General features: G+C 35.4%; 2 protein-coding genes across 5 annotated transcripts in view; one reads left to right on the top strand and one right to left on the bottom strand.

The window, feature by feature from the left end:
* Window positions 1-6,370, bottom strand: part of Oseg5 (intraflagellar transport protein Oseg5) — a 60,168-nt gene extending 53,798 nt beyond the window's left edge. Inside the window, exons 1-3 of the mRNA XM_081770025.1 lie at window positions 6,272-6,370; window positions 3,418-3,544; window positions 2,154-2,317 (exon numbers count right to left, since the gene is read on the bottom strand). Coding sequence (XP_081626151.1) covers window positions 2,154-2,317; window positions 3,418-3,512 — 259 coding nt within the window. The 5' untranslated portion in view covers window positions 3,513-3,544; window positions 6,272-6,370. The remainder of the gene's footprint in view (window positions 1-2,153; window positions 2,318-3,417; window positions 3,545-6,271) is intronic.
* Window positions 6,371-6,661: 291 nt separating this feature from the next.
* Window positions 6,662-12,557, top strand: part of Fip1 (Factor interacting with poly(A) polymerase 1) — a 56,930-nt gene continuing 51,034 nt past the window's right edge. The window contains exon 1 of one of the 4 annotated variants that reach the window (XM_081770023.1): window positions 6,662-6,914. In XM_081770023.1, the coding sequence (XP_081626149.1) occupies window positions 6,753-6,914 (162 nt within the window). In that variant the 5' untranslated portion in view covers window positions 6,662-6,752. The remainder of the gene's footprint in view (window positions 6,915-12,557) is intronic. The other 3 variants (XM_081770022.1, XM_081770021.1, XM_081770024.1) reach the window with 3 other exon arrangements.

Genomic DNA, 12,557 nt, shown 5'->3' with positions numbered 1-12,557 from the left:
CACCATATACCATATAGGTGTTAACAAGTATGTGGTTTCTAAATAGATTATGCCATATAAATGCATTTTCTATTTCTTTGTAATTTCTTCGTAGTATTATTAGTATGGTATTCTACAGCAATACTCGGTATTCTACAGGACTTCTACAGTTAAAAGACAGCATCTAAAATGTTTATAACGGAGAATACCCTAAAAACGTAACAACGATGTCGTACTTAAAGGCTTCATAAGTTTTGCTTTAACTATCTAACTAACTAACTCTATGGCCTATGGAACCCGGAGGTTTAATGCCGCGTTCACAAAAGCTCTCCGCTGACTTCTATCCTTAGCTAATTGGATCCAGTTTCTACTTCGTATTCCTATCTCTGCGAGATCCATCTTAATATTGTCCTCCCATCTGCGCCTAGGTCTTCCTAATGGTCGTTTTTCGATGGGTCTTCCAGTCAAGACTTTGAAAGCGTTTCTACTTTCTTCTATTCTAACTACATGACCTGCCCATCTAAGCCTCCTAGACTTGACGACCCTTACAATGTTGGGTAAACCGTATAAGTTATGTAGTTCCTCGTTATGAAGTTTCCGCCATTCCCCATTCACGTTCCTCTTGGGTCCGAATATTCGTCTCAGGATCTTGTTCTGAAATACTTTCAGTCTATGTTCTTCCTTCCAAGTAAGCGAGCATGTTTCGCAACCATACAAAATAACAGGCATGATTACCGTTTTATATATTTTAAGCTTCAGATTCCTCGACAGAATTCCCGACGACAAGAGATTTTGAACCGAATAGTAACACGAATTCCCTGCTTATATTCGACATTTAATTTCTTCGTGAACATGATTTTCGTCTGTTAATATTGATCCTAGATATTTGAAACTATGCACTTTATCAAAAGTATTATTTAATATTTTAACGCATCCATAATTTGCCGTATTACGGTCCCGACGCACTTCCATGTATTAGTTTTCCCTGCATTTACTTCTAAATCCATGTCCCTGCAAGCGCTTAATAAAATCTCTGTAGAAACAGTTTTCAGTTTTGAGCAAAGCTTTTTCATTATATTTACAATATGAGTCAATTGCACACTTTAACTTATTATTTATTATAGAGTTAGTAAGCTCATGCCCGTGCTCTTGGTTTAGTAGCTAGCTCCTACAGCTTTGGCACACGTGGTCCAGGGTTCGATATCCACTGGGAAAGAACATAAACACGCAGCTGAGAAACTCATAAAATGCTTTGTTTGGAGTATTCTACTGTATGGGGTATAAACATGGACATTACGTAAAAATAATGAAAGATGACTGAAAGCTTTCGAAATGTGAGTGTGGAGAAGAATGGAGAGAACTAGTTAGGTCAAGCCGAAACGAATGATGGGTGTTAGTAATGGTGAGGGAGAATACAACAGTTTTAGATATTAAAGAAAAGAGGGAGAGAAATTGGTTGCGATATTGGCTAAGAAGGAACTATATCATGAGGAACGTGCTAGGGGGTATGGTGGCAGGAAACAGAGGGAGGGGGCGAAGGACACTACAATGAATGGACGATATCAAAACAGAAACATGGTACGTGGGGCATAAAAGCTTCTCAGTTGCGGCAAGAGACATACCAATGATGACACAATAATTATGATAATAGTGATGATGATGATAAAAATAAATAATTTCATGATCATTCATTTTCACTAATCAAGCGTCTTTATTAGCTTAATGGCATTAGAGTGAGAAGTTAAAGTACGGAAATAATTTCATTTATTAAGCTTGTCTATCTAATAACTAACCTAAAATTTATTACACTCTAAACCACTCCTAGGAAACAATCTCAGACGATTGACACCCTATCAAAGAAAATTCAACAATTGCATGGAAAAAAATATATTCATGGGAAGAATCATAATGATACTTGGAAAGGTAATTACTGGTTTCTAAGCTTATAATTAGTACTAATTATTCACCAACAAGGAATGTTGCGTGCATATTCGCGCACATTACACACTCCCATGCCAAAAATCTATGTACGCGCGAAAATTTGGTATACTTATATCTTCATATGTCACTTACATAGCATGTGGCAAACGTACCACCATTTCGTAATTATACATTTCAATTAAACAATAGTATATTTCTCGTAACCAAAATAGCAATTAAGTTCTACTACGTACCATCAGCCGAAGTCAATAACAGCAGATCTAATCCCTGTTTCTTTCCTGAAACTTGTCCCCTGGGGAACCAATGGAGATCGGTGGGATAAATCTCGTCTGGCAAAGTAAGCACTGTTGTCGTGTCATTTGATACAAGGTTCCAGCGTAACAGTAAATGGTCATCACTGTAAAAGAAAAAAACTATAGATTATTATTACTATAGATTTAAATATTTCACTCTATTACCTAAATTCATACTACTAGCACTACTATCACCACGAATAATAATAATAAAGACGACTTTTTAGATGCCTTACTCAAATAGATTTATAAAGTGCAAGACAGGAAACGAAATGCGAGAGTTGTCCCATAAATCTCAAGCTGACCTAGAATCAATAATACGATCTGAAAACAATTTTTACTGGTATAGTATGTCAGATAGGAATACAAACTAGAAACTGGATGCAGTTAACTAAGGATAGAAGTCAGTGGAGAGCTTTTGTGAACGCGGCATTGAATCCCCGGGTTTCATAGGCCATAGAGTTAGTTAGTTATAGTATGCGAGATTCCTATTGATATATTTTGATACATGGGTACCAATTTTCATTGCGTTTTAAAGAGCCGAGTAGTGCTAAGTGCAGTACCGACTAAAAGTTTAAGACTATCTCGGATGTGAGTGAACCTCTATTGTGGACTTTCTATTTTGGCGCATTAACTTTGCAGCCGTATAGTACAGGTATTCTTGTTCAAAGCATAACATTTGATTACAGCTGGATCGCAGTCTGAGAGGTACTGCAGATTATATGTCTAATTACATTTCTTAAAATGGACCCCAAGAAGGCACTCTGTAGTAGGTATTGCATAACGTAAACAAAGTGCTGGAAAATGATACAAGTATTTTGGTTTTATTTTTAAAAATATATATACACATTAAGGGACAAAGCAGTAAAATAAATTTGAAAAGATAAAAAGCTGTACATTTTATAACTCTTTCTAGTTTGTTGATATGTTAACACTTAGAAAACCAAAAATAGCTATATATTAAAAAGTGTTTACAATGTCCTCTATACGCCCTTGTGTTTACATATTGTCACTCAATATGATGGCAATTTTCTGTCATATTAGCTGTTACTCAGTATCAGCAATAGTCCTGAAACTGTATTATGAAACCCTACAAATGAAATGCATGAGTACTCAATAAAAGTATTGAGTACATGTTGAGAAATATTCTAACTTTACTCTTGTAAATATATTTTTTTTAAAAGTAACAGGAAAAAGGACGTACCCACAGGAATAAACTTCTTCTGTGGTGTTCCATCCAACACATGACACCAGCTCCTTGTGTTTTGGCTCTTTCAGGAGAGACGTTTTAAATCTCATATTACAACCACATAAATCAGGCACTCAAACACCTGTTAAAAAACAGAAACAAAACATTAACATATGTCACTATGTACTTTCACCAACAGTAATTACTCTATAGATTCAAGTAAGTTACCTGCATTATACTGTAATAAAAATAAACCTTTATTTACAACTTCTAGCTTACTGAAGTACAATATGAACTCATTGAAGTTGTAAGTTGTGTTCTATTTCATACTACGAGGGCCGTTGCAAAAATCATGGCAACTATTTTTTTTTTCTCGAAAATGGTAACGAATAAAAAATTCTGAAATGTACAAATGGGAGGTTAGTTCATACGTAAACATTACATATAAACAGATGGGTGAACACACACCACCATAAAGATATAGCACGAGAAAAAAGACCAGAAAAATGTCGTTTCAAACATGTTTTCCTGTCAATGACATTAGAGGAAAGATTATGTGCCATCACATGGACAAACTGTTCATGTACCACACTACTGTGGCATTTCCCTGCAACGACATCTACGACGGGCCATTCGGGAGAAACGTCTTGAACGTCTACATGATGCATTAATTCTTCATGACAACGCGATAGCCCATATGGCAGCGTGTAGCGGAATCTGCTCGCGCGGTGAGAATGGGTAGTACTGGAGCATCCACCATATTCGCCAGACTTATGACCTTGCAATTATGACCTAATACCAAAACTGAAAGAGCCATTGCGTGGAACAAGCTTTCGAAAACGCCACTGTTTGGAATTTAAATATAGGTTAACGACTGGAGTTTAATTCAAAATTCAATCCAAATACTTTCACTAAAATGGCATAATTAACATTTATTACTAATTTCTAATGTTTCCTTCAGTTCGCGACTTGCATGGTATTATACAAGGAGAAAGATGAGATTTAAGTAAAAAAAAATCGATTTAAATAAAACCAATCAACAAAAATGATGCTATTCATCCTGATATCAAACCGATACTTCGAATGCGTCTTTAGTCTTTATAAACGTGAGGGCACTGATGATAGTCACAGTAATAAACAAAACAGAAACCTTAGTACTCATAATATTTAAATAAACTAAAAAACTTTTCTGGGATCATTGTCCTCGTCATCAGCTTCAATACGTTTGAAAACAAGCTCAAGATTTAAACCGTAAAAACGACATTACTGCTGTATCACCGGACCACAGGAAAATCGAAAGAAAAAAATATTATTATTTAGTTTCTTCTCCAAAATACTAGGATGTTTGTGATCCTGACTCCTTGGTAGTGATTATTGTTTGGAATACATGTGGATGCATGACATACTAGTGCATAAAACACGAACGGACTTGTGCTAGGTAGCCACTAAAAAGCACGAAAGTTATCAAACCGAGTCAGAGCAGGAGCGCAGCAGGGGGTCCGAGCGGTAGCGAGGTGTGCGTCCGTAGGAAAAAATCGTGTCAGCGGTGATGGGTATACGCATAAACGAGCAGAGTGAAAAATACTTTATATGTTATAAAATGCATAGAAAAGTGAAGCGATAAAAGAAATTTCGAATTAACTGAAAAACTTCACGTCACAAAACGCTATTCCAAATGAATCAACATTGACCACTTTAATGTCAGCCACTCTTAACTGTTTTTACCTTTTTTGTTTTTTATTTATTTATTTCCAAATGGTGTGAGTATGTAGTAAAAGGATTGCTCCATACAGGTGTAATTTCCCCTTTGTCCCCACTGTGCAGATTTTAATTTGTGAATATGAAGGGACTCCGTAATTTTGTGTTCAGTCGTAGTTTTTCCTCTTTCAATGAGCCAACATTAGCAATATTGTGTTATTTTCCTTAACGCGTACTGACAGTCCAGAAAATTGTTCAAAAATAAGAGTCCTGGGGCATAAACGGGTTCAGCTATCCTGGTACAAATATTCCTATTGGTACAACCTACATGCAATTTATTATACTGGTAAACAGCATTGCAAACACCCTTGATTATTGAGAAGCGGTAAAATATCATTTCGCCGCAACTTCTGATATATTATCAACATGCTTCTGTGGTATTTTCTTTATCTTTGCAGAAACGCGCGGAAACAAAGATCACTCATGCTAATCTATTTTTCCGTAATTACTTTTGTTGGTGCTGAATGCAAAGCTTGTAAATCTCTTATTGAACTTTTTTATGTTTACAAGCGTAGTATGACACCATGAAAAGTGTTATCAAAACTCGTATCATTGAAACCTCGCTTACGCGTACTCACTGTCGCTGACACGCCTGTTTTCTTTGAACGCACTCCCGCGCTATCACGCATTACCATCAGCTTTGCCCTGCCCTGATTGCGTTAGATATCATTCGTGATTTTTAGTGCCCACCTACCATCGGTTCATTTATTTTTAACATTGTAGTTTTTATGCCATACATTCAGCCACCGTAGTGTAATTTTTCAACAACAACTTTTGGTGGTCCCTTGAACTTTATATATGCTAAATGGGATATCTTATGGCGCTTAGGCAATTTTTTCGGAGAACAATAATTAGAAAATTAATTAGTGAAAGAATTGTAAGTTTTCAACATATCGAGTGGTGTATCAAAACTTGACCTACATGTCCAGAAGTCCAATTCTCGTTATCTGATATTGTCAAACTAAAAATGCACTAACATTTTTCGTAACTTATACGCGAGTGATAATCCTTGTACTCATTTTACAATCCGTAATATAACATAGTTAGAATCATCATTATTTTGACTTATTTATATGTATTACGTCTTAATGGCTGAAATGTGTACACCTACCCTGAATTATTGCATTATGCATTCACGAACTTTCACACAAGAAAAACTATTTTTTCAATACACTGCACAACACACAGCACATTGTTTATTTACAACAGGAATTCGATCGTCATTTTCAGTAGAAGCAGATACATATATTGTCGTGCACACAGTAAGTCGGGGATTTTTGTTAGAGAAAACTCGGTGCACAAAATTTTGAAATAAACTTTAGGAAAATGTAGCAAAAGAAAATTACAGATATTTTTTAACTTTTATTCCTCTAAATTTCTTGCATTTACATTTACATCTTTATGTCACAGTCACTGATATTCCTTCGTTGTTGTGGGACGAAAGTTTTTGTCTAAAAAGAAATTCTGTAAAGCTGGAGATAAAGAAAATTCATTAGCCGACAGCAGTGTTCAAAATATTATACGTATTGGTGTTAAAGGAGTGTAGCGAAAAGAAATAATTAATCTTATTTCGTATTTCCAATAAAATAAACATGTCTGATCGAGTTGTTGATGAAGATGAAAGTGAGGACAAGTGGCTTTATGGAGATTCAAATCCAGATCAACCTGAAGACGAAGACAAAGAGCAAGAAAATAGCACTGTTGAGGAAAAGAATGATGCCACTCCAGTTGAAAATGATGCTAGTAGCAAAACTGTAAGTATAACAATTTGTTTCTTGTATTTTTAAATTGGTGCAGTTTTACTATACGGATCCACACATTGTAAAATGTACAGAAACTATTGAACAAGTCTAATTTGCCCATTTTATATCGAGCGCGGAACTCAACCAACCCCTGCGGGGCTTCTAGCCCGTTCCTAATACTACCATTCCTACACCTACTACTACTACTACTATTTATATTATGGCTCCGTATAGTAAATCTGCACGGAAAAGTATTTATGTATAGAACTTTCATCTTTAAAAAAAAGTACTTTCAAAATGTTCGTTCTAATGGCGTTTACACATTTCGGGCTAATTGAAATTGCGAGGTATTTACCTTCATACTATGAAGTTAAATAGGGTTAACTTTACAATGCCCGCTCCAGGTGGTATACTCACTCAGAAATGAGAAATTATTAATTTTGTGAAAATGGGTCAAAACGTCCCTAACCTTAAACTAATCCGTTCCTAGCCCTACCCTACTTATCCCTATATTATTGTTATATATGTAACCTAAAATATTCCATCTCTGATTATTGTAATTCATCTGATATTCTCAGGCGTTTCTGCAATAAAATTTATTATTATTACGGTATTATTATTATCATCTTACTCTACTTTACCCAACCCTACTCTACTACACCCTTTTAAAGCGGTCCTATTTATCGATGCTAGCTAAAGTGTTTGTTGTAAAGTTTATTCCGTAAATATAAAGTAAGGTAACATAACATAACCAAACCAGACTCTTGCAGTTTTACTATACGGACCCATAGTATAAGTTGGGCCTATGTTTAGCAGAAGGGGTCCAGTTTTTTTCTCTAAAAAATGTTACAATTTTGGTAATTTCTGTTCACTTTCGGTTAGTTTAAAGTAGGGTTGGTTAGTTTAAGTTAGGTTAGGCCAGTTTAGGTTACGTTAGGTTAGTTTAGTTTGTGTTATATTAGTGTAGGAGTCCCGCATAATTTTCGAAAAAATGATAGAATTTCGCTTATTTCTATTAATATTACGTTAGTTTAGGTTAGTTCAGGTTAGCTTAAGTTAGTTTATGGTAGGTTAGGTTAGATTTGATTACGTTATGTTACGTCTAAGTACTTGCATCACTCGTTTCTCCTGTAAATTTTGTGTTTTTTACGTGCTTCTGGACCCCTTGTACTAAACATACCCCATAAGTTGTAGTAGAAACGAGTTAGAAGCCCCGTAGAGATTGGTTGGGTTCTGTTCTCGACATAAAATGGGCAAATTCAAAACTTGCCCGAATTTTGCTGTACATTTTACAGTCTATGGATTCGAATAGTAAAACTGCACCACCAAACTTAACCTGATCTAAGCAAAATTAGGCTATAGTTATCAAAAAAAGTATGAATTCTTAGGAAGAAATTCTTACCTCCCCCTCCCCGCGGAATTAGAATTTATCCCAAATTTCTTACACGTCTAGCTTTGCATGCTAGTACTACTATATGGGTACATAATAATAATTACTATAAAATGACTTTCTCTTTCAATTAGAAGTTTCGTTTTGGGTGCTGGCCCAGCTTAGGGTACCATAGATTTGTAAAATTTGTGGGGGGAAATCTGGGTTATGTTTATCAGAAGATGTCCAGAAGCACATAAAAAACACAACATTTACAGGAGAAACGGGTGATTCAAGTACTTATATTAACAAATGTTGCGGTATTAATGTGAAACCATTACAAGTGCTATTGGAAATCGTATCGCGAAAACCCACGTGTTCTTACTAACCTTGCTCACGCGTATGTCCACCGTCGCCGACCACCTCCTCCCTTTGTACACGCACTTTGAAATGAATTTTTGAACATATAATGCTTGCTTAGTACTTACCATGAGCTGGGATTTTATGTTACTTTGATTCTAGGGCGCATCCTAGGAGAAGGAGTAAAGGAAGTTCAAAAGTCATGTAAAGAGAAAAATACAGTGTGTCATTGGCACGTCAAATTAGAAAGATGAAATTCGGTATATAAATACCTTGCTAAATATGAAGGGACACATCACTTCCTGTTTTTGAAAGTTTCAGTTTTAAGGGAAGAAAGAAGGTGTTTTCTATGATTTCTTTCTTCACATTTAAATCGATGATGTGTATTGTTTGTGATTGCGTCAAGGGAAATGGCTTAAGAGTTTGAAATGAGTTTTAGAACATGGTTAGTACCTACCTCAAGCTGGGATGTTATCATGTAACTTTCCTTAAAGGGCTTAGGGGATGAGGGAGATAACTTTCGTAAGGGAGAAGGGGATTAAAAATTCATGCCAGAAATAGAATATCTTACTACATTTTCACTAACATACGTATCCTAAGGGGAAGAGGAGACTCAAACTTTTTCCTTGAACCTTTCTTTCCGTACAAAGAACGGGCACTTCAGCTAGTATGGAATCAAAAGTAATGCAGCTATATTTCCTTTGTTTTTGTTACATACTTGGGTATTAATATAAACAGATAAAATGTCTTTCTTCATGTGTCAGTTAATTTCAAATCGAGAACGCTTCATTTGAAAATGGAAATTAATTACTAAAGATTCACCTCTATCTTCTCAACACTTACGGCAATCAGATCGTCGAATTAATCATGTGGCAAGAGGTTCGTGGTTAATTCTTCCTGCGTATATGATGGAGTTTGTGAAGCACAGTACAATTATTGTATGTCACAAAACACCCTTAATCGTAAAATCTATTGTAAGAAACCAAATTGACAACTGAAAATGGGAAGAAAAAAAAATTCCAACATTTCAGTTCTAAAGAAAGGCTTTTTATTTCTTTTGGAAACACAACGTCCATTTAAAAAGGCCATTTTTTTTATCTTTAACTCCTAAACTTGAGGTACTATCCCAGTATTTGCCTGGCATGTTTTGAGTGAAACTCATTGCAACAGGTTCAGAGAATTGAATCATAAGTGCAAGAAGGGATTTTATTCATATTTTGTATTACATAAAATCCACCTCTTTGTTACTGTAGAAAATTGTATACTTCCTTCTTTCTAGATATCAAAATATAAGCAAGTGTCAATGATGCAAAGTGTCCCCCATGAGATTTCACGGATTCCTTGGGCATTATTGTTTCTTTCTTTTTTGTTATTTCTAAGTTTAGTTCAATGTCTCATGATTGTGCACCAGGCCTAAGGAAGACTATGGTGATTTGGTTAATAATAATGGCATGACGCAAGTGGTAGGAAACGGGAGAGCCCCAAGAAAACCGATGCACACGATGTTTGTTCATTATAAAACACTCTTAGTGGAAGCTGGGATCGAACTAGGAAGCCGCGCCAGATGTGAACTACCGCAGTCCCACAAGGGAATTCCGTAGTTTCATGTGTATGGTAGAACATATATGCTTAAATGGTATATTAAGTAGGAATAGGGCTTTAAATATACGTATAAAATTTAATAAAACTCAATTTTACCCAATAAAACCCACTGGGCTGGGCTTTTTAAAAAACCTGGGTTTTTCACAATCCTGTGATGAAGTGAATTTTGGCAAGACTTTATTTTAGGCAATTAATTTATTATGACTATTTTTGGTAGTTAATATTCATAGCTATTAGAGAAAATAAATATTCAGTAGTGAAAAATTATGTTAGGTAGTATTTTAGCTTAGGTTCTAGGTGTCTAAGAGTCGAACCATTAAATGAATTGCCTAATGTGAAATCTTGCCTGAATTTTTATGTCAGTCCAGAGTAAAATGAAATGAAATGAAATGAACTTCAGCTTTACGCCCCGCAGTTTCGCTGTGTAGGTTAAAGGAAACGAAGGTAAAAAACGAATTAAGTGTTGGAATGAAGGAAGTGGGAGGAAACGGACGAAAACTTATATACGCGTTCTGTATCTTACTACAAAGCGCATTGTGTAAGACAGGAACCCCACACGTGAGAGAAAGTTATATTCTTGGTGCATTATAAGCTTAGACACACCACATTCTACAAAATTTATATGTTAAACCAAGGATACAAATAAGCAACAAAATTCTACAAGTCCACATCCCACAATGAAATCATTTACTTACCTTCGGTATAATATTAAATACTAGCCCGCACGATGAAGCACTCACCCCAGGCGAGTGGTTATTTGTATTCCTGTGTTAAACTCAGTACTCTGTGGTAGAGTGTTCATCTCTGGTGCATGGGGTCCTTGGTTCTATTACAGCTCGCGTCAAGTGAACTTTGTGGAGGACAACCACCGTGTACGTGAGTTTTCTCGGGTTTCTCCCATTTTCTTCATTCCATCATTTCATTCATTTCTCATCATCACCATCTTCTTTAGCCTACCCGGCATATCTGTGGGACGTAAAACTCAAAGATTTCATGTTTTTTCTCAATACTCTGCATGGAAATATATTTATAATAAACAAATTTGGTTCTATCCGATTTTATGGGAGCATAAATTTGTAAAATCTGCAGAAGAAATATGTTACTTGATTTCACAATCAAGTGCGAGGGTTGTGGCTGTACTTGACGTCCACAATTATAGGTAACTAAAGCTGTCTGACACGTAAAGTATCTAATAACATGAGAATCATAGTGTGTTTAAACTATTTTCATCTAGACATATACCTAGAGACAAAAACTTAGAGACACTTTAGCTTTTAGTGGCTACCCAGGGTTGGCAAAAACCATGGTTTTTATTTAAAAAACAAAAAAAAAAAACCGGTTTTTTGGTTTAAACCAGGTTTTTATGGTTTAAATGATTTGCTCTATATATTCATATCATATATGGACAGAAATAAGTTTGTTTCGCCTTGATTGCAACAACCGGGTTATGCTGGAAGGGGTCACATAAGCTTAAAGCGGAATAAAAACCGCTTCTCGAGTTACATCCGAGAGAAATTGTTCTCCATTTGAACTCAGAACCAGGACTAATCGGCCACAAATGCGATACGTCTGCCGACTCACTCACGAAGGAATCCTGATAAAAAAAAAATACGTTATACTGATCTTTACATGCTTCTTAATATAACTGTCAAGAGTTATTTCAGAAGGACAAAATGATAAACAGTTGCACAAGTGAAACCATTACACAGAATTATATATGAACAATTTCAAAGTACTACGGAGTACAGAAGAACTAATTTAGTTCAAGTTAGTTAACAACGATTTTTATTGGTCCAAATTAAAGAAATACACCGACTTAATCTGCATATCAATAAGAAAAGTGAATAGAGATACGAATTATTTGAGTCCACTTTGGCTCAAACTCATTTATACATAAATAGATACCAAAGATACTTATTTCACCAAATGCCTCTCGTGGGGTCTGTATGACCCCCCCCACACACACACACAAAAAGTACGGCATTTTCGATGTATTTTATCAATAGTAAACATTGAAATGAAACAATATTTAGAATTTTTCTTCGATTGCAATTACATAACAATAATAACAACTACAAAAAAATCACAAAATAAACTTGTAAAAAGAAGTTGCTTTTGTAGTATAATCTTTTTGAGTAATGAATGGGGAATTTAGGTCTGAATATAATACGAATAATATACGGGAGTGAAACGTGATAACCCACAAATGTGTGTTCATCAAGATTTTACAAACACTTACACTTTTACGATTTTTTTTTTTTTTTTTTTTTTTTTTTTTTGAAAAAACCAGCTGGTTTAAACCAGCCAACCCTGTGGCTACCTGG

The sequence above is a fragment of the Thermobia domestica genome, chromosome 8 (assembly GCF_964235325.1).
Source record: "Thermobia domestica chromosome 8, izTheDome1.hap1.1, whole genome shotgun sequence".
Taxonomy (NCBI): domain Eukaryota; kingdom Metazoa; phylum Arthropoda; class Insecta; order Zygentoma; family Lepismatidae; genus Thermobia; species Thermobia domestica.
The sequence above is the reverse complement of the archived record's forward strand: the minus strand, read 5'-3'. Positions and strand labels throughout refer to the sequence as shown.